General features: G+C 43.1%; 1 protein-coding gene across 1 annotated transcript in view; it reads left to right on the top strand.

The window, feature by feature from the left end:
• The window catches only part of LOC115167609 (protein kinase C-binding protein NELL1-like), a 500,899-nt gene that overhangs the window by 319,793 nt on the left and 157,216 nt on the right, over positions 1–23,890 (top strand). Inside the window, exon 13 of the mRNA XM_029722201.1 lies at positions 16,108–16,233. Coding sequence (XP_029578061.1) covers positions 16,108–16,233 — 126 coding nt within the window. The remainder of the gene's footprint in view (positions 1–16,107; positions 16,234–23,890) is intronic.

Here is a 23,890-nt window from a genome sequence, read left to right as displayed (position 1 = left end):
GCAGCTCCGACGACTGTTGACTGACGGGCAGCTCCGACGACTGTTGACTGGCGGGCAGCTCCGACGACTGTTGACTGGCGGGCAGCTCCGACGACTGTTGACTGGCGGGCAGCTCCGACGACTGTTGACTGGCGAGGCTGGGTTTACGCACTTGCAGTTTAGTGCGGGGAGCGGGAACAGGACGAGTCGGACTGGGTGGACGCACTTCCTGGTCCGCACGAGAGACAGGAGCTGGAAACCCAGGGCTATGGAGGCGCACAGCCGGTCTAGATCTTACCTCCTGCACAACCCGCCTTGGCTCGATGGAACTAGTAGCCCTGTACGAGCGGAGTGCTCGTACAGGGCAGACTGGGCTGTGCAGGGGCCTGATGGTAGCCGTGCGTAGAGCGGGAGTTGGGTAGCCTGGTCCTCGGAGGCGTACCGGCGACCAGATGCGCTGCGCAGGCATCCTCCTACCAGGCTGGATGCCCGCTCTAGCACGGCACCTGCGAGGGGCTGGAATAACTCGCACCGGACTGTGCGTGCGTATGGGTGAGAGTGCGCTTCTCAGCGAAACATGGCGCTCCCCACCTCATACGCTCCTCCATATAACCACGGGTAGCTGGCTTCCGGCTCTTCCTTCGCCTAGCCAAACTACCCGTGTGCCCCCACCAAAAAATTTCTTGGGGGTGCCTCTCGTGCTTCTCCCTCAGCGCGTCTCTGGCCTCGTACCATCGCCTCTCCGCCTTGGCTGCCTCAATTTCCCACTGCGGCGCTGATAATCCCCAGCCTGATGCCAAGGTCCGGCCCCGTCCAGAATTTCCTCCCAAGTCCACTTCTCCCGCCAGTCCAGCTCGAACGCCGTCTGCTCCTTCCTCTGCTGCTTGGTCCTTTGGTGGTGGGTGATTCTGTCATGGTTGACGTCGGTGAAGTAGGACCAATACGCAGCAGGTACGTGTATGCTCATTTTGAGATTTATTAACTTTCCAAAATGAATACAAAAATAACAAACCACGAGAATGAACGAACAACCAACAAACAGTCTGGCAAAGCCTAAGGCTCAACACAGAACAATCACCCACAAATAACAAACACAAACACACCCTCATATATGGGACTCTCAATCAAAGGCAGATAGACAACACCTGCCTTCGACTGAGACTGAGAGTCCCAACCCCAATTAACCAGACATAGATACAGACATACTAGACTAGACATAGAATAACTGAAAACCAAACAGTGCCCAAAAACCCCGGAATACTTAAACCAAATGACCCTTCACCAAAACACACCACCCCGAACTACATAAAACAAATACACCCTGCCACGCCCTGACCAAACTACAAAACAATTAACCTTATATACTGGCCAGGACGTGACAGTGTTCCCTTTATTTTTTTGAGCAGTATATTTATGTGTGTTGTTTACATTGTGTTTATCGAGTGCATATGTGTGACAGCACATATTTAGACAGCAGCAGATCTTGGGCTTCCTGCAGCGTGATATTGCCTGTCACAACTGTGTGTGGATGACATTGTTGCTGTCAGAACTGTATGTGCAGCCTGTCAAGCTCTCAGAACACTGCCCCTCAGGCTGCATCTGCCCCGCACCCACAGAAAGTGGAGGTCTGTGTGAAGGTTCCATATATAGTCACAACTGTGTGTGTGTGCGTTCATGCGCACATGGGGGGGCTCCATGTGTGAACGTGTTGGAGTTTGTTTTTCCCCTAAACCCCAAATAATAATTAAAACAAAGTGGACAGTAGAAAAAATGCCTACCATTTACCCTCACTCCTAGGACAGACCAGAGTCTTAGATATGCAGTTTTAGAAACTTTATTTTGTAAGAATTACATGGCAATGTTGTTGAAGTGCTGTTATTGATGTGTTGTTGAAGTGCTGAGCGCTCCTGCCAGCCTGTAGTGTGTCACAAATGCTTCACAGTAGATTTCTTACCTCACTGCAGTGGGCTAAATCAGGGTCACAGAGTGTTTTTTGGTGGTCTTAAATTTACTTTGAAACAAAAGTATACACCTCACACACATAGTTATGGGCTTAAAAAAAAGAAAACATCTGTACCATGTCAGAGTTGAAATGTATAACATTTTCAGTTTTCATCTCAATATTACACTTTATATACACATCACAGAAGACTGAAATATAACTAAACTGTTTGACATAGAAATACTGGATTGTCGGTATTTAAAAATTAAACAATGTTTATTAATTATGAAATTATGAAAAATATGAATAACATTCTACCCATGAGGCCACTAGGTAATGCGCCTGCTAGAAAGGACTATATGGCAGTTTTTAACCTCGAAATAATAATAATATAGCCTAAATAATAAATGTTCATTCCTTCTTAGGCTACCTGGCTTTCTCCTGACTGATTTAGAGTTAGTATGCCATTTAATAGCCTGTTTAAATGTTAAATGTCAATTGATAGTGACACAATCACACATTTCTTCCCAAGCAAAGTACTTTTTTTGTCTCTTCGGCTATAGAAGGTTGTAGTGCAGCCTCTGAATGTCATAGAGACAAATCAATTAAATCCCATATGCATTGGAGTCACGTCTTTCCCCAAAATTGTGCAGCTTTGCATCGTTATAGATGGCTTTATGTAATCAGTTCCGTTAAAGGATATATCTAGGCCTATGCTTTCAGCCATTTTCTTTAACAAAAGCCACAATACCCTCACATACCTCCACAATTCGAGCCCTGGTTTTAACTTAACACACCAAGCCATTCACTGACACTGATATTTAAAGAGTGCATGGTGACTGAAGGAATTGGCTGACAAAATCTGGGATAGTAGACTATAATTTAATCTGTCAACCAGGTAGGCCTAACTCTTATTTCTTGAATAGGAAGAAATAGGCTCTAACACAAACCCCCTCTTCTTGTTAGTAGCCTAAAGTCAAATTTAAAATGAAGACTGTTTAAATTAGGCCATCTCGAATTAGTTTACTTTCAACACCCATGCGCTGTCCATCTCCACAGCTGCCGCTTCATAGTAATGTAAGTTATGTAAATAATATAATATAGCGTATTGTGAGGTTAATAATGCTTTTAAATAGCTTCATTATGGGCAACAAAACATATTGTTTTTATTCAAATCAATTATAGCAGTAGGGTCCTCATCTTTGCGCTCTCCCTCTCAAACTGAACCGGACATCAGTAGGCCTTGTCAGTGCGCACAGAGAGACAACAATTTTGGAAGAAGCCTTCAACACAAGATAACATTTCAGTTCCACTGTAATATATGGACAATAATGTTGTATTGTATTATTTGTATTGAAGTTAAGTTTAGTAGATGCCATCTAGCCATGTTGTTCAATTCATCTACCACTGTATCAGTTTGAATTCAAGATAGCGCTGTGCTTTTACTTGCATGTATCTTATCCAGTATCTCTGCCTCCATGCCGAGTCATTTAGCAGGCGGACTGTGAGATGTGATTTGATCTAACTGTCTGTTCCAGTGGATTGTATTGTGTCCTTCCAGTGTAATGTGCATCTAGCCACCCTTAAGTGAGTCAATTCAATTTGCATACAGGTTTTTACCAATAATGTTTTTTTTTTATTTTACCTTTATTTAACCAGGTAGGCCAGTTGAGAACAAGTTCTCATTGACAATGGCGACCTGTCCAAGATAAAGCAAAGCAGTGCGACAAAAACAACAGAGTTACACATAAACAAATGTACAGTCAATAACACAACAGAAAGATCTATGTACAGTGTGTGCAAATGTAGAAGAGTAGGGAGGTAAGGCAATAAATAGGCTATAGAGGTGAAATAATTACAATTTAGCATTAACACTGGAGTGATAGATGTGCAGATGATGATGTGCAAGTAGAGATACTGGGGTGCGAAAGAGCAAGAGGTTAAGTAATAATATTCGAATGAGGTAGTTGGGTGTGCTATTTACAGATTGGCTGTGTACAGGTATAGTGATCGGCAAGCTGCTCTGACAGCTGATGCTTAAAGTTAGAGAGGGAGATATAAGACACCAGCTTCAGTGATGTTTGCAATTCGTTCCAGTCAATGTATTTCAACAATAAGAGAGGCAATCCTGTGGATTGTGTGGATGGATAGACACATACCGCCGCCTCGTTCTGAATACATGAGGATTTATATAAGACTAAGTAAGTGTGTGTGTGTGTGTGTGTGTGTGTGTGTGTGTGTGTGTGTGTGTGTGTGTGTGTGTGTGTGTGTGTGTGTGTGTGTGTGTGTGTGTGTGTGTGTGTGTGTGTGTGTGTGTGTGTGTGTGCATGTCTTGCGTGTCAGATTACGTCTTCCAGTGCTCATCAGTCTGTGAGTAGAAATAGTACAAAGTCGTCACTAGCTTAGCATCAGGTAAATTTGAACGCCATGCCTTACGCTTTAAACTACACTGTCTCCCCATGCTTTTGGGTATGACAGCTGTGCTGTTTGTCTGTGAAGAAGAAGGGTGGAATTGCTCTCTATTCTTCTCTCTAGTCGTGGTTTGTGTCCCAAATGGCACTCTATTCCCTATAGCTCACTACTTTTGACCAGAGCCCTATGGGTTCTGGTCAAAAGTAGTGCACTATATAGGGAATAGGGTGCCATTTGGAATGCATCCTTGTTAGTCATTTCAGAAAAAGTGTGATAAGAGCCTGTAACAAGACAGACGTCGGCAACACAGCACGTTCCTTTAGAAGGCCCCTAAATCTCTATACGGAGGACATTTCCTGCACCACGGCTTCCCCTTAGATGAGAAGAAAGGAGATAAGAGGGGGCCTGCATTCTAAATCCCCCTAATTAAATGCACCACTGGTTATTGGTCATTTGGTATTGTGTTAAGTGTGTGTGCTTGTGTGTGTTGATTTGGTGATTGTGCTTGTGTTAGTTCATGTGTTAGGGTGAGTGTGTGTACAGTATATTATTGTTGTGGGTGCCTGTGTGTGGTGGGCGTGCGTGTTGTGTCCGTACGTGTGCACATGCGTGTGCGTGTGGAGTAATTGTGAGATAAGGGAGGGGATTTAGTCACAGTGTTCAGTCGCCTCCAGTGGCATGATCAAGATGAAACACAGAAACACATGTCACACAGATGAAAGGACCAGGGTGGAATCCATTTGGCCCTCTGCTTGTTACACTAAACTCTCAGGCTCCGCATACCACTCAGCATCACAAAAAGGCCTAGTGCAATTCTGGAAGAACACCTGCTCTTTCCATGACATAGACTGAGCAGGTGAATCCAGATGAAAACTATGATTCCTTATTAATGTCACTTGTCAAATCCACTTCAATCAGTGTAGATGAAGGGGAGGAGACAGGTTAAATAATGATTTGTAAGCCTGGAGACAATGATGGACATTGAATGTTTGGTATACCCAGTGTATATAGTAAAATTAAAATAAATAATAATAATAAATAAATACTACCCGTTTTACAAAGGTAATACTTGCATGTGGTACAATGAGGTTGAGTCACTTTGATACAAGGGGAGATTGTTATAGGACCTTTCACATCTCCTCTTTAGAGTCATCAACGTCTTTGTATCCAAGAGGTATTGTCTGTGAGAGAAAGACGAAACCGCTGTTACACATTCATGGGCAATCGTTGAGTACTATCTGTAGTAGCATGTTGTAGATTATGAGACATCTCACATATTAAGCCTCAGTGCCTTTCATTAGGAGCAAAACTGGAGAAATGTATTGTATTTCTATTTATTATGGATCCCCATTTCCTGGGGTCCAGCCAAATTAAACACACAGTTAAACACATTTTTAAATATTGCAAGCCATTCACAACAGATTTCACAACACATTAAGTGTGTGCCTTAAGGCCACTACACTACTACCATATATACACACACACACAACACATAATCCATGTGTTCATGTGTGTATAGTGCATATGTTATCGTGTGTATGTGTGTATGCATGTGTCTGTGCGTGTGTGTGTCGCTTTTCAGTCCCTGCTGTTCCATAAGGTACAGTGGCTTGCGAAAGCATTCACCCCCCTTGGCATTTTTCCTATTTTGTTGACTTATAACCTGGAATTAAAATAGATTTTTTGGTGGTTAGTATCATTTGATTTACACAACATGCCTACCACTTTGAATGCAAAACATTTGTGAAACAAACAAGAAATAAGACAAAAAAAGAGAACTTGAGCGTGCATAACTATTCACCCCCCCAAAATCAATACTTTGTCGAGCCACCTTTTGCAGAAATTACAGCTGCAAGTCTCTTGGGTATGTCTCTATAAGCTTGGCACATCTAGCCAATGGGATCTTTGCCCATTGTTCAAAGCAAAACTGCTCCAGCGCCTTCAAGTTGGATGGGTTCCGCTGGTGGACAGCAATCTTTAAGTCATACCACAGATTCTCAACTGGATTGAGGTCTAAGCTTTGACTAGGCCATTCCAAGACCTTTAAATGTTTCCCCTTAAACCACTCGAGTGTTGCTTTAGCAGTATGCTTAGGGTCATTGTCCTGCTGGAAGGTGAACCTCCATCCCAGTCTCAAATCTCTGGAAGACTGAAACAGGTTTCCCTCAAGAATTTCCCTGTATTTAGTGCCATCATCATTCCTTCAATTCTGACCAGTTTCGCAGTCCCTGCTGACCAGTTTCCCAGTCCCTGGGATGGTGTGCGGGGTGGCGTTGGGTTTGCGCCAGACATAACGTTTTCCTTGATGGGCAAAAATCTCCCTTTGAGTCTCATCAAACCTTTTGGCAAACACGAAACATGTTTGCTTATTTTTGTTCTTTAAGCAATGGCTTTTTTCTGACTACTCTTCCGTAAAGCCCAGCTCTGTGGAGTGTATGGCTTAAAGTGGTCCTATGGACAGCTACTCCAATCTCCACTGTGGAGCTTTGCTGCTCATTCAGGGTTATCTTTGGTCTCTTTGTTGCCTCTGTGATTAAGTAGGGGCCCCCATAGACAACTGATTGTCTTGACAGGTGGTCTTGCAGTCAGCAACCATCTTTTGGTAGACAGACCGTTCACTCTGAACAAGCAGGAGATGCCGCTCTTGTTTCTTAAGCTTGGCTGACTTAACAGCTTCTGGAAAATACAGAACTAATGTGAGATCAATAAAAGTAGTGCCAATCACGTTGGAGGTAAATTAAATAATCAAAATGTGTGTCCTGGCCGGCGTCCTGGTAATACTATTGCATTATCCACTGTGTAGTTGTTGATGAAGTTCACCACTCGCTGCAAGTCCTCATGCTTCATATGCCTCCCTAGGCACAACTACGACAACATAACCAACAAGAACGGGTCACAACTCCTGCGGCTCTGTCACACGCTGGGTATGTATATACTCAATGGTAGGCTTCGAGGGGACACCTAAAGTAGGTACACCTATAGCTCATCTCTTGGCAGTAGTACTGTAGACTACTTTATCACTGACCACAACCCAGAGTCTCTCACTGCTCATTGTCAGCCCACTGACACCCCTATCAGATCACAGCAAAATTACAGTCTATTTGAACAGAGCAATACTCAATCGTAAGGCATCAAAGCCAAAGGAACTGAATAATATTAAGAAATGGTATAGCTGGAAGGAAAGTAGTGAGGAAACCTACTAAAAAACAATTAGGCTACAACGAATTCCATCCTTGTAACGCTTGTCGTGTGTGGAGGACCAAGACGCAACAGGGAAGTGTATACTCATCTTTTTTAATATTGAAGGAGAAACAAATGAAACACGTACACAATTAACGGAAACGACACTAACAGTTCTGTCAGGTGATAAGCACAAAACAGAATACAACTACCCACAATCCACAATACAAACAAACCCCTAATTATAGGACCTTCAATCAGAAGCAATGAGGAGCCGCTGCTTCCAATTGAAGGTCAAGAACAAAACTGCACATAGAAACAGAGTGACTAGAATAAACATAGAAAATGCCCTAACAGAACTTATACCAAACCTCTAGACCACTCTAATCAAACACCCCTTGTCTATACACAGACTAACAATCCCCGAAACATATAAACGAAAATACCCCCTGCCACGTCCTGACCATACTAAACACTAACAAGTAACACCTTTACAGGTCAGAACGTGACAGTACCCCCCCCTCCCCCCCAAAAGGTGCAAACCCCGGATGCACCTAACAAAAAGAAAATACTAAAATAAACCCCAAAACAAAAAAATCCCAGCTTATATGGGAGGGAAGGGAGGGCGGCCACCGTCACCGACGATGCCTCTGCAACGCTCCCCCCTTCCCGCATACTCGTCCCTACGGAGGTGGCTCTGGAGCGGAACGTATCCCTTGCTCCGCCACTTGCTCACCCCTCTTCTTGGCAGACTCTGGTTGCCCTGGACTGTCGTGTGACTCTGGCCGTGGACTGTGGGCCACTTCTCTCGGGCATAGGTGCCGGACACTCGGGCTGAGGCACTGTCGTTGGACACTCTGACTGAGACGCTGTTGTCTGCCACTCTGGGTTATGCGCTGTCGCTGGGCACTCTGTGCGAGACGCTGTCGCTGTGCCATCTGGGCAAGGCGCGTGCACTGAAGGCCTGGTACGTGGGGCTGGCGTAGGGAACGCCGGACTAGGTCCACGTACCTCAGGGCTAGTGCTAGGGGCAAGAGTAGGATGAGTTGGACTGAGCTGCCGCTCGGGAAGCCTGGTGCGCGGTGCTGGCTTCGGAGGAGCCAGACTGGAGACACGCACCTGTAGGCTTGTGCGGGGAGCCGGAATAGGTCGAGCTGGACTGGGCTGCTGTCCTGGAAGCCTGGTGCGCGGTGCTGGCTTCGGGGGAGTCAGACTAGAGACACGCACCTGTAGGCTTGTGCGGGGAGCAGGGATAGGTCGAGCTGGACTAGGCTGCCGCTCGGGAAGCCTGGTGCGCGGTGCTGGCTTCGGAGGAGCCAGACTGGATACACGCACCTGAGGGCTTCTACGAGGAGCAGGAGTAGGATACACCGGGCCTTGGGTGAGTACTAGAAGTCTCGAGCTCACCTCCTGCACAACCCGTCCTGGCTGGATGGCAGTAGTAGTCCTGTACGTTCGGGGTGCTGGTACAGGGCGGACTGGGCTATGCAAGGGCCTGATGGTCACCGTGCATAGAGGAGGTGTCCTGTAGCCTGGACTTCGGAGGCATACCGGTGGCCAGACGTATTGGGCTGGCATCCTCCTTCCAGGCTGGATGCCCACTCTAGCACGGCCTTTGCTTGGGGCTGAGATCACATGCACCGGACTGTGCGTGCACATGGGCGAGATCTTGCGTACCTCTTCGTACTTCGGTGCTCTCCACTCCATGTGCTCCCCATAATAAGCACAAGGTGTTGGCTTCAGGGACATCCTTTGCCCAGCCACCCACCCCGTGTGCCCCCAAAACATTTCTCAGGCTTCCTTGCTAGCCGTGTCCCAACGTACTTCTCCCGGTCCTCACCGTTCCTTCACCACGGACCTTCTCCCGCCAGGATTTCCTCCTATGACCACGATTCCCTGTAATCCTCCTGCTTCCTTGGCTGCTCCCTCTTCTGTTGCTTGGTCCGGTTCTGGTGGGTAGTTCTGTAACGGCTGTCTTTGGAAGAAGAGGACCAAGGTGCAGCGTGGAATTTGTTCATCTTTTATTTTGGATGAAAAAGGCACTTCACAAAGAACCACAAACGACAGCCAAACAGTCCTGTCACGTATCCTAACACACTAAACAGAAATGAACTACCCACAATCCACAATACAAACAAACCCCTAATTATAGGACCTTCAATCAGAAGCAACGAGGAGCCGCTGCTTCCAATTGAAGGTCAAGAACAAAACTGCACATAGAAACAGAGTGACTAGAATAAACATAGAAAATGCCCTAACATAGAACATATACCAAACCTCTTGACGACTCTAATCAAACACCCCTTGTCTATACACATAGACTAACAATCCCCGAAACATATAAACAAAAATACCCCCTGCCACGTCCTGACCATACTAAACACTAACAAATAACACCTTTACAGGTCAGAACATGACAAAAGTCACTGATTGAAACGCTATTAGCGCACCCCGCTAACCAGCTAGCCATTTCACACCGGTTACACCCGACTTGAAAAAAACAAAATATCCACATTGCGAGATATTTGGCGAAATAGACAGATATGCCTATATTTCCCCCATAGGAAACAATGGGAAGACCTCAGAGTTCAAGTATTATTTTTGTTGTTTACATTTTGTTATTTACATTTTAACTCTAAAACAACGTGAACAGGTCACATTGCCAACAATAGCAAAGCAGGCATTGTGACGTTGAACCATAAACTGGGAATAGAACGTTCAGAAGGCGAGTTCTTGCCACGGTGCTCAATAGAACTAATAGGAGCTGGCAGGCTGAAAAATGCACAAAAATAAGGCCTGTTTTTTCGCAATTAATTCAAAACGACAGCAAGCAGCTGGGAAATATGGTCATATTATGAAACTGGGCTCCACGGCAGATGCTATGAACTTGTTTTTATCAGAAAAGAACGTTGTTAAAAATGTAATGTGTCCAGCCTACTATCTACACGGATTTCAGAGCACTCTCGTCTGAGTGTACCAGAGCGCATAATAATTACTTTACCAGCACTCAACACCTGTTGAATATGGCCGGTGTCAGTAAACGTCGTGAAAAAAGCATAATTAAATTGTTTCCAGCAGCACATTTACAGTCACCAACGCTCTGGTTAACACGAAAACTGCTTTACCAGCTCTGCTAGGGCGAGTAAAATGGTCAGAGGGGTCTCATTTGTGTCTGGAAGTAGCTAGCCAAGGTTAGCTTGGGTGCTTGACTGCTGTTGTAAGGCCAGAATGCTCAAATCAACCCTACTTCTTGGCTCGAACGTCCAGTGTGCGCTCCGAGAGGGCAACGGTCTGAATTTATAAACTGACAATTTTTCTCTTAATGGATACACCATAATATTAATCAAATTAATTAAGCCAAGTTTCTTAAAAGTTGCGGCACACCCTGCGTGCTGCTGCAGCATTCTGTGGCACGTCATTTAATTCTCAGCCCATTTCTTCTGTTACTGCAAGTTATTGCTAGTTTGACCACCAGAGGGCATCTTTGAGAAGCATTTGATAGTATTCCGCATTGGCATCACCAGAGAATTTAAAACCTTTTTTTGTAATAACATAGTATATGGTATTTCACCCAATATATGTGGGAGTTTATCAAAATTGGGTTTGTTTTCAAATGATCTGTGGGACTGTTTAATCTGAGGGAAATATGTGTCTCTAATATGGTCATGCATTTGGCAGGAGGTTAGGAAGTCCACCTCAGTTTCCATCTCATTTTGTGGGCTGTGTGCACGTAGCCTGTTTTCTCTTGAGAGCCAGGTCTGCCTATGGCAACCTTTCTCTATAGCAAGGCTATGCTCATTGAGTCTGTACATAGTCAAAGCTTTCCTTAACTCAATCAGTGTTTTAATGCTTATAACGATGACTTTCAAGGTACATTAGCAGAGGAAAAATTATGTGCTTAGCATGGTTGTAATCTACCATGATACAGTATTACCTGGGTATTATTGTGTCAGAATCTCTCCCGGGCTTGGTGTGTGCCTTTAATCTTTTCTCTCCTCTCTCTCTCGCTCATCCCTCTCCCTCTTTTCCTATTTCTGTAAAAATGGGACAGAATGTGTCTCTGCTTGGCACTCAGCATTAAGGAGGTATATTGGGGATAAGGCCCTGCTATAGACTAACATTCTGTCTAGGGTGTGTACTTGTACATCAGCTGCCTCACGCTACAGAAACAAGAGATCCTGCTCCCATTAACCATTCCGGCTACCACAAGCCAAGGTTTGTGCAAGGCTATTTACTTATACAGTATTGTACCATTCCCGACTACTGTTTAGGGCCCACATGCAATACAGCTTGTACAGTACAGCCCACCTTTAGCTAAAACATTTTTACATACAGTGCCTTAAGAAAGTATTCGTACCATTTGACTTACTCCACATTTTGTTTTGTTAGCCTGAATTCAAAATGGATTAAATCGATTTTTTCTCTCACTGTTCTACACGCAATGCCCCCTAGTGACAAAGTGAAAACATGTTTTTAGAAATGGTTGCTAATTTATTGAAAATGAAATACAGAAGAATGTAATTTCCATAAAGTTCCAGTCAAAAGTTTTGACACACCTAAACCTCCAGGGTTTTTCTTTATTTATACTATTTGCTGCATTGTAGAATAATAGTGAAAACTATGTTAAATAAATCAAAGTATATTTTAGATTTTAGATTCTTCAAAGTAGCCACCCTTTGCCTTGATGACAGCTTTGCACACTCTTGGAATTCTCTCAACCAGCTTCACCTGAAATACTATTCCAACAGTCCTGGAGGAGTTCCCACATATCCTGAGAACTTGTTGGCTGCTTTTCCTTCACTCGGCGGTCCAACTCATCCCAATCCATCTCAATTGGGTTGAGGTTGGGTGATTGTGGAGGCCAGGTTATCTGATGCAGCACCGTCGCTATCCTTCTTGGTCATACAAATCCTGGAGGTGTGTTGCGTCATTGTCCTGAGGTGCAGTTAATGAACTTATCCTCTGCAGCAGAGGTAACTCTGGGTCTTTCTTTCCTGTGGCGGTCCTCATGAGAGTCAGTTTCATCATAGTGCTTAATGGTTTTTGCAACTGCAGTTGAAGAAACTTTCGAAGTTCTTGAAATTTTCAAGATTGACTGACCTTCTTGTCTTAAAGTAATGATGGACTGTCGTTTCTCTTAGCTTTTTTTAGATGGACTTGGTCTTTTACCCAAACTGGGCTATATTCTGTATACCACCCCTACCTTGTCACAACAAAACTGAACTTAAAAAAAAATGGAAATGCATTCCAGGTGACTACCTCATGAAGCTGGTTGAGAGAATGCCAAGAGTGTGCAAAGCTGCCATCAAGGCAATGGGTGGTTACTTTGAAGAATCTCAAATATAAAATATATTTTGATATTTTTAACACTTTTTTTATTTCTACATAATTCCATATGTGTTATTTCATAGTTTTGATGTCTTCACTACTATTCTATAATGTCGAAAATAGTGAAAATAAAGAGAGGTTTGTGTCCAAACTTTGGACTGGTACGTTACATTTTCACACCCTTGAGTCAATACTTTGTAGAATCACCTATGGCAGCGATTACAGCTGTGAGTCTTTCTGGGTAATTCTTTTAGAGCTTTCCACACCTGGACTGTGCAACATTTGACCATTATTCTTTTCAAAATACTGAAAGGTGAATTCATCTCCTAGTGTCTGGTGGAAAGCAGACTGAACCTTTTCTTTTAAAATGTAATTTCTAAAAATAAACAACATAAAAAACATAATTCCACTTTCACATTATGTGTTATTGTGTCGGCAGTGACAAATCTCAGTGTAATCCATTTTAAATTCAGGCTGTAACACAATTTTTTTTTATCTGAATGCACTGTATGCACACACATACACACACACATTTAACTCTATATTTTTTACACACACACACACTCTACCCAACTCCTACAGCTAATATAATCACCCAGTGGAATCATTTATTGGCCCTTGTAAGCAGACTGCTTTTAATTTCAGTAATGATGACTTACTACTTCACAGTGTGTCAAGGGCACTTCCCAGCACCAAGTTGCTGGTGACAGTGAAGTGCAGAGTAATTGGTGAGCACTTAATTATCCACTCACGACGCATTTCGCTTCAATGTATTTGTGTCTAGGCTTCTTCATGTCTTCCTGCACGATGGTCGCAACGGGCAATTGCTCGACTCATCGGAGATGTTTGCAACGTGCTGAGTTTACAATTCAATTGGTTCTAGTTGGCTGCACCAAAGAGAGCATCTTGACTGGCTGCATCACCGCTTGGTATGGCAACTGCTCGGCATCCGACAGCAAGGCGCTACAGAGGGTAATGCATACAGCCCAGTACATCACTGGGGCCGAACTCTCTGCCATCCAGGACCTCTTTACCAGGCGGTGTCAGAGGGAGGCCCTAAAAGTTGTTAAAGACTCCAGCCACCCAAGTCATAGACTGTTCTCTCTGCTACCGCACTGCAAGCAGTGCCAGAGCGCCAAGTCTCTGAACAAAAGACAGCTGAACAGCTTCTATGCACAACCCATAGGACTGCTGAACAGTTAACTATATGGCTAACAGGACATTTTACATCGACCCACTTTATTTTTTATTTATCTTAATTGTTTTGCATTGCATTGGCTCTATGCACACTCACACATACTAAAAGGACACTCCAAAACACACACATACAAAACATACACACGCACACACATGCATATTGAAGCCACACACACACATAGACACACTTTCACGCTTCACATACGCTGCTGCTACTATGTTTACTCTACACTGAGTGTACAAAACATTAAGAACACCTTCCTAATATTGAGTTGAACCCCCCAAGGCTTTAAAATAATTCTTTAACCTTTCTCCTCCCCTTCATCTACACTGATTGACGTGGATTTAACAAGTGACATCAATAAGGAATCATATATTTCACCTGAATTCACCTGGTCAGTCTATGTCATGAAAAAAACAGTGTTTAGTAGACAGCGTATATTCTATTGCCTAGTCACTTTAACCCCGACCCACATCTACTGTACATACTGCATTACGTAAATGATCTCAACTACGTCGTACCCCTGCAAATTGACTCAGTACTGGTACTCCTTGTATATAGCTTGGTTGTTTTTTAATTGTGTTACTATTTCCTTATTTATTCAGCAAATAAATATTTCCTTTTTAACTCTGCATTGTTGGGAATGGGCTTTTAAGTAGACATTTCACTGTAGTCTACACCTGTTGTATTCGGCGCATGTGACCAATAAAATTTGATTTGATTGGTTGGTGCTAATTTCGATGTTCTTCTTGACACGTGTTACTTTCCCGTTGTAGGATGAATCATGTTTAGGTGTGACTGTTCTCACTGTAACTCCTCCTTCAGAGAGATGACTCCTATAATAATAATTATATACAGAATAGTGCCTTTCCACGTGCTCAGAGTGTTTAAATAATAATAACTCTCTAACCTTGAAGCTACCTGACTTGCCTAGTTACAGTGAGGGAAAAAACGTATTTGATCCCCCCTGCTGATTTTGTACGTTTGCCCACTGACAAAGAAATGATCAGTCTATAATTTTAATGGTAGGTTTATTTGAACAGTGAGAGACAGAATAACAACAACAAAAATCCAGAAAAATGCATGTCAAAAATGTTATAAAATGATTTGCATTTTAATGAGGGAAATAAGTATGGTCATCCCCAAAGCCAACAGCTGCTTTGGCCGGCTTTCCTTCCAGTTCTCTGCTGCCAATGACTGGAACGCATTGCAAAAATCACTGAAGTTGTGGACTTATATCTCCCTCACTAACTTTAAGCATCAGCTATCTGAGCAGCTTACCGATCGCTGCAGCTGTACACAGCCCATCTATAAATAGCCCATCCAACCAACTACCTACCTCATCGCATGTTTGTTTTTGTTTTTCTGCTTTTTTGCATACTAGTATTTCTACTTGCACATCCTCATCTGCACATCTACCACTCCGGTGTGAATTGCTAAATTGTAATTACTTCACCACTATGGCCTATTTATTGCCTTACCTCCTTACTTCGTTTGCACACACTGTATACAGATTGTTCTATTGTGTTAATGACTGTACGTTTGTTTATCCCATGTGTAACTCTGTGTTATTGTTTTTGTCACACTGCTTTTGCTTTATCTTGACCAGGTCACAGTTGTAAATGAGAACTTGTTCTCAACTGGCCTACCTGGTTAAATAAAGGTTAAATAAAAAAATTAAGGGAAGAGGGTGTCACTTGGGATGCTCTCCGAAGGAGTGAACTCCACTTCTTTTTCCAAACTTAAAAAAAAAAATGTTTTACATTCGTGGAGGGGTAGTGGGGTAAAATAGGATATGAGAGTATCAAAAGGTAGTGGGACAGATTTGAACCCACACCGATACAGGTACATGTGGCCTGGGGTTTAGAACACTAACCACTAGACCAGGGTTTCCTCAACTCGGTCCTGCCCCCCCCCCCCCCCCCGCTGGCGACAGAGTTATATATTCCTCCTCGGCCCCTACTCTCTATTTCCCTTTGTATCTGTCCCCCTCTCTACATTCCAACTGTCACTATCCATAATCAATATATATATTGACAACTCCTCTGTGTGGGTTCTACTCTCTCAGATATCGATGAGTGTGCCACCCAGATGCACTACTGCCAGGCTAACACGGCGTGTGTGAACCTACCCGGCAGCCATCGCTGTGACTGTCTACCTGGCTTCATCAGAGTGGATGACTATTCCTGCACAGGTAGGCCAAATATGCGCATACACACACACACTTCGAACATTTCGGTAGGCCAACACAAGCACACACAAGAACACACACACCCACACATACACATCCTAATTTTCCGTACCACCTTGTACCTAACCTAAGGATTATCGGTCATTTCAAATCAAATTTTATTTGTCACATGCACCGAATACAACAGGTGTAGGCCTTAAAGTGAAATGCTTGCCAACCTTGTGTATTGTATCTTGGTAAACACAGAGTGCACTCACTTCTCACAGTTAACACACAACTCTCACAGTGTCAAAGTAGGCCAGATTGATCCTCTCAGTTTGTTTTAGTCTGAGATTTGTACAAAACTACAGAACAGGGGCAGTACAACGTTTCTCAGAGATGGAGTACTGATTTAGGATCAGTTTAGCCCTTTAGATCACAAGGAATAAGATTACATGGACCCAGAGAGCTGAACCTATATCAGCACTCTGAGAAGCTTGAAACAGAGTTTTATAGTTTTAACCAATGCTGGTTGAGAGAAGCAACACATTGCAGCTCATGGTGACTTGAGCATCTTTCTCTCTCTGCCTCTCAGAAGACCGTGAGTGGTTATGTGAGCCATTTGACCTCAGGTTTGTGTACTCTGGAGCCACACACACTGTCCTTCAGCTGGAAAGGGGTCAGGACGCAGCTCCACACTGTTGTCAAACTGGGGTCAGGACGTGGCTACTGTCATGGAAATTCAGTACTGAGAGAGACTTGGTCATTTTTTCAAACAATCATCTTTATTTAATATTGATTAATTATTGCAATTATGAGGCTGGTCGACCCCACACCCTTGAGTGTTGGACCGAGTAACCTAACCTTTACACAAATGCAGAGTACTATATATAGCTGACACCAACAATGCTCAGCCATGGTTGGTTCAACCCCCCTCATGCAGACCAAGGAGCATCATAACGCACTCTGGGTTCATCCTGTCATTATCTGCACGTTGTCTTAACCCCACCCTGGCTTAGTTTAACAGATGCAAGGATGATTTTGAGACAAGGAGGGATTGTTCTACTCCTAAGCTATCTCTAGTAAAACACATTCTTGTCTATGTAACGCAGTCTTTAACTCATTTGTCAACTCAAGCCATCTCCAGTGACCATACGCCCAGATTAGCTGCAGGGAACTAGAGTGGAGCCCATGAAGACACAGACACTAGTAGGACAGCAATGTCTTACTATTAGTTAAATATTAATTGTTAACCATTAATATCAAATAGATCAGTTAAATACGTATTTTTTTATCACACTACACACTGCAGTTAAACTGGGGCTGTCAGGTCAAGATAATTTCAAGAGACCGTTTTAAAAAGGTGAGAAAGACGTGAGAGGAAGTTGGAGATGCAGATCTTATATCAGATAAACAAACTAGCAAATTAAGTTTAAGGCCCAAATCCTGAATCAGAAAAACATCAAAATGGAAGCCCCCACACCACTTGGTTTACCATCTGAGGGATGTGGCTGGAGAAATGTAAGAATTCTCAAATTAGATAGATCAAGCTTTAGATGCAAGGATTGATAGTCTGTGAGGTGAAACCATATTTTAAGGCTATACATTGTTTCCATATCACAGATTGGGCCTTTGAATTATGGAAATGTGCAAATCTACTGTCTGTTGACATTGGCTGGGATTCTTCATCTGATTCAAACAAGCCAAGCTTGTGTTTATTTCCGATACTTTCTGATTTAGTGAAATCAAACTGCTTGCCACATTCCTCTGGGCATGCAATGCCTCCAATTAGGTTTTTTTGTGGTGGATTATTTTATGTATGTGTATCCGATGTGAAATGGCTAGCTAGTTAGCGGTGGTGCGCGCTAATAGCGTTTCTATCGGTGACGTCACTCGCTCTGAGACCTGAAGTAGTAGTTCCCCTTGTGCGACAAGGGCCGCGGCTTTTGTGGCGCGATGGGTAACGATGCTTCGGTGGGGTGTCAGTTGTTGATGTGTGCAAGGGTCCCTGGTTCGAGCCCGGGTTGGGGCGAAGAGAGGGACGGAACCTACACTGTTACATTGATGCTGTTGACCCGGATCATTGGTTGCTGCAGAAAAAGAGGAGGTCAAAGGGGGGGTGAGTGTAACCGATGTGAAATGGCTAGTTAGTTAGCGGTGGTGCTCGCTAATAGCATTTCAATCAGTGACGTCACTCGCTCTGAGACTTGAAGTAGGGTTTCCCCTTGCGTTGCAAGGGCCGCGGCTTTTGTGGCGCGATGGGTAACGTTGCTTCGTGGGTTGTCAGTTGTTGATGTGTGCAAGGGTCCCTGGTTCGAGCCCGGGTTGGGGCGAAGAGAGGGACGGAACCTACACTGTTACATATGCATGCTAAATGGCACCCTATTTCCTACAGTATATAGTACACTACTTATGACCAGGGCCCATAGGGAATAAGGCAACCATTTGGGATACAGACTATGCATTTAGTGGTGTGCAGATTATCAACAGAATAGCTAATCAGCAACAGTGTTTTCGAGAATGTAATAATGCAAAAACCAACTGAATACTGCCATTGATATTTTCTACATTGTAGAATAATAGTGAAGACATCAAAACTATGAAATAACACATATGGAATCATGTAGTAACCAAAAAAGTGTTAACAAATCGAAATATATTTGAGATTCTTCAAATAGCCACCCTTTGACTTGATGACAACTTTGACTGGTGTCCTTAATTTTATTGAAGGCCTCAATCTGTATTTTTGCAAAAATATGATAGCTAACATTACCTAGCTAAGCACTTGCTAGTCAGTGGCACAGACAGATTGAAACTGGTATCAACAAAATGTGTTTCATTCTATCCCATAACACATGGCATCATTTAGCTAATAAAAGTTTATTAGGAAGTTGAATTAATAAGTTAGATGCTCCCCGGACAACTTTGGTAGGTAGCTAGCTAGAAAGTTGGTTTCAATTTTCCAACAGATTTTTAGAATCCCCCTGATTGGACATTACCGATTACTGGTCTTGGAACTCATGTGTTCACCAGAAACGGCTTCTGGTAAACTGTTTGCCACTAGTGGCAATACATGTTATTGCCACAGGTTGCCACAGATTCACCACTAGTAGCAAACGTCTGAAAACTCCTGCCAACATTTTGTGGCACACTATTTAGTTTGCAGCAAATTTGCCACAAATTTGTGGGAAGTTTGCCGCAACAAATACATTTTTGTAAGGGAGGTCAGGTGGTTCAGACACTGGATTTGTATCATGATGTATGTACGTACACGTGTACAATTCATACGTGTACAAATTGTGTTTGTCTAAAAAAACATGTGTATGCTGTACATGACAGTGGCAGGTGCGTGGGGGTGTGAGTCTAAAGCCAAACAAGCCCACATCCAGGCTCTGTGGTCTTGGGGGTAGGAATAGCACTTATTCCCGTGATGATAGTGTGTGAGAGTAGTTCCTACAAAACAGGTCATTGTTCTCTTGGGAGTTTACTACATAACTGTTTGTTCAAACCCTTTTGAAAGTGACTTTGCCCACCATATCCATAGACAAAGTGTTGCTGTCAGCCTGCAATTAGTGTTGCTATCTTTAAGCCTATCCAAATAGTATACTAGACTTTAAGCTGTTTTCTACACCAGAAAGATGTTTAATGGGATACTTTGGGATTTTATCAATGAGGCCCTGTATCTACAAGTCAGATGACTTTAGATGCACTATTGTAAAGTGGTTATTCCACTGGATATCATAAGGTGAATGCACCAATTTGTAAGTCGCTCTGGATAAGAGCGTCTGCTAAATGACTTAAATGTTAAATGTAATGACCTTGTGGATAACATTCATGGGATATTTTATTTCAGCTCATGAAACATACAACAAACCAAAATATAAATGCAAAATGTAAAGTGTTGGTCCCATGTTTCATGACCTGAAATAAAAGATCCCATAATTGTTCCACCTGCACAAAAAGCCTACATCTCTCATAATTTGTGCACAAATTTGTTTACATCCCTGTTAGTGAGCATTTCTCCTTTGCCAAGATAATCCATCCATCTGACAGGTGTGGCATATTAAGAAGCTGATTAAACATCATGATCATTACATAGTTGCACCTTGTGCTGGGACAATGAAAGGATACTCTAAATTGTGGCGTTTTGTCACACCTCTCAATGCCACAGATGTCTCATGTTTTGAGGGAGCGTGCAATTGGCATGCTGACTGCAGGAATGTCAACCAGATCTGTTGCCATATAATTTAATGTTAATTTCTCTACCATAAGCCCCCTCCAACATCATTTTAGAGAATTTGGCAGTACTTCCAACCGGCCTCATAACCGCAGACAAAGTGTATGGTGTCATGTGGACGAACGGCTTGCTGATGTCAACATTGTGAACAGAGTGCCCCATGGTGGCGGTGGGGGTTATGGTATGGGCAGGCATAAGCTACCAGCACAATTGCATTTTACCAATAGCAATTTGCTATGCACAGAGATACCATGATGAGATCCTGAGGCCTGTTGTCGTGCCACTCATCCGCCGCCATCACCTCATGTTTCAGGATGACATTGCACAGCCCCATGTCGCAAGGATCTGTACACTGAAAATGCTGAAAATGTCCCAGTTCTTCCATGGCCTGCGTACTCACCAGACATGTCACCCATTGAGCACGTTTTGGATGCTCTGGATCGATGTGGACGACAGCATGTTTCAGTTCCCACCAATATCCAGCAACTTCACGCAGCCATTGAAGAGTGGGACAATATTCCACAGGCTACAATCAACAGCCTGATCAACTCTATGTGAAGGCAAATGCATGAGGCAAATGGTGGTCACCAGATACTGACTGGTTTTCTGATACCCTAAAAAAGGTAGGGGTGTGTATCTGTGACCAACAGCTGCATATCTGTACATTTTTACATTTTAGTCATTTAGCAGACGCTCTTACCCAGACCGACTTACAGTAGTGAATGCATACATTTCATTTCATGCATTGTTTTTTTTTTGCACTGGCCCCCCGTGGGAATCGAACCCACAACCCTGGCGTTGCACACACCATGCTGGCGTTGCAAACACCATGCTCTACCAACTGAGCCACAGGGAAGGCCTGTTCACAGCCATGTGAAATCCATAGATTAGGGCCTAAAACTATAAATGCATTTCAATTGACTGATTTCCTTATATTAATTTTAACTCAGCAAAATATTAGCAATTGTTGAATGTTGTGTTTATATTTTTGTTCAGTACATTAAAATACAAAAAAACAGTCGTGTGAAGTACAAATAAAAAAAAAATCACAAAATACCGAGAAAAGTTCCTCCACAAATAAGTCCTCAATCAATACTTTAAAATTGCCCGAACTGCACTGGAACATCAAAGATGGAGGAGATCCTTGCCGAGTGTGATCAAGCAACCCAACTTCAGGAGGCAATGTGTCACCACCTCTGTCTCCTGGCTACCCCTGACTGTGAGGTGTGTAAGAAAGCAGAGATACTAAGCTATGTGCAATTGTTTTAAAAAGGTCATGCCACGGATCAATTAGCTAGTTGATTTTAAGAGTGAAGTATCCCATATATACATACACACACATACACACACACACACACAGCCGTTCAAAAGCTTGGGGTCACTTAGAAATGTCCTTGTTTTTGAAAGAACACATTTTTTTGTCCATTAAAATAACACAATTGATCAGAAATACAGTGTAGACATTGTTAATGTTGTAAATTACTATTGTAGCTGGAAACGGTAGATTTGTAATGGAATATCTACATAGGCGTACAGAGGCCCATTATCAGCAACCATCACTCCTGTGTTCCAATGGCACGTTGTGTTAGCTAATCCAAGTTTATCATTTTAAAAATGCTAATTGATCATTAGATAACCCTTTTGCAATTATGTTAGCACAGCTGAAAACTGTTGTGCTAATTAAAGAAGCAATAAAACTGGCCTTCTTTAGACTAGTTGAGTATCTGTAGCATCAGCATTTGTGGGTTAGATTATAGGCTCAAAATGGCCAGAAACAAAGACCTTTATTCAGAAACTTGTCAGTCTATTCTTGTTCTGAGAAATGAATGCTATTCCATGCGAGAAATTGCCAAGAAACTGAAGATCTCGTACAACGCTGTGTACTACTCCCTTCACAGAACAGCGCAAACTGGCACTAATCAGAATAGAAAGTGGGAGGCCCCGTTGCACAACTGAGCAAGAGGACAAGTACATTACAGTGTCTAGTTTGAGAAACAGACACCTCACAAGTCCTCAACTGGCAGCTTCATTAAATAGTACCTGCAAAACACCAGTCTCAACATAAACAGTGAAGAGGCGACTCCGGGATGCTGGCCTTCTAGGCAGAGTTGCAAAGAAAAAGCCATATTTCAGGCTGGCCAATAAAAAGAAAAGATTAAGATGGGCAAAAGAACAGACACTGGACAGAGGAACTCTGCCTAGAAGGCCAGCATCCCGGAGTCGCCTCTTCACTGTTGACGTTGAGACTGGAAATTGTGTCATGAAGAAGTGTTCAAGTATGCTAGTTGCTCCAGCCGTTCAGTCGTGGTGTACTTCTGAACCATTGACTTAAGATCCTTCTGTTGCTTGCAATAACAGGGTCTTTGCCATGGCAGAGAAACGCCAGCAAGTTGCTGCTCCATTCTCATTTCACCTATTTGATGCGGTCATTACAATGCCTCAAACTTCCAAATGGTGGGTTGAGTAGTGCCAAGATTCGGCAAAAACTTTTAATGTCAGCCCTCCGCTCCGTTGTTGGTCTTCGCCAAGTCTTGCAAGACAGCATTGTAGCAGTTCCATAATTCTGAAAAAAAGAGAGAAAAGTAGATTAGCAACCATGTTATTGGCCTTGGGCATGCTGTCATCAAGAATAAGAATGATAAAGACATTATTATGTTAAGACATACAGTACCTATGGGAAACGTCCGACCTTGCCCCTGACCCATGTTACCTGAAAGTATGTCAGGAGCTCCTTCAGATGATGTTACAGGTGCTGAAAGAACCGCGTATCCAGCAAAACTTGGAGTGAGCATTCTGACATTGGCTTTCGAAAGCATCATATTCGGTGCACTTCCAGAAGGACTTATTTGCGGTCTGTCATTCCTCTCTGTAGGTATAACATTCATGTGCCAATATATTGTTTTGAAGCACATTCTGTTTCCATTGCTTGTCAGGGACATCACCAGGACCTTGGATTGGTGAGTGCCACTAGAAAGTTGGTGGACTATAGTTTCCTCCTCATATTGTAGGCGGATAGTACATAGTGTATCTACTCTTTTCATTGGCCTATGCTATTGGATGCATTTAAGACATGGGTCATTTGTTTTATTGATCTCAGTATGTCAATGTCAGAGTATCTTGTCATTTTGGTCATTTGTAGTATAAAGAAATATTATTGTAATGTCTCCAGTCATGTAAAATAACATAGCCTTTTCTAAAATAATTCTTTAAATTCTATGTTTTTCTCAGACGTGCAAATACACGATTTGCATATCCCCCGTCAGCCCCTGGTCTTCAGGACTGAGCCCCTGGTTATGAAACTCTGTTGCTTGTTCTGACCTCTACAGTGAGGGAAAAAAGTATTTGAACCCCTGCTGATTTTGTTCGTTTCCCCACTGACAAAGAAATGATCAGTCTATAATTTTAATGGTAGGTTTATTTGAACAGTGAGAGACAGAATAACAA

Source organism: Salmo trutta, chromosome 29, assembly GCF_901001165.1.
Source record: "Salmo trutta chromosome 29, fSalTru1.1, whole genome shotgun sequence".
NCBI classification, from domain to species: domain Eukaryota; kingdom Metazoa; phylum Chordata; class Actinopteri; order Salmoniformes; family Salmonidae; genus Salmo; species Salmo trutta.
This window is presented reverse-complemented; position numbering and strand designations above follow the sequence as displayed.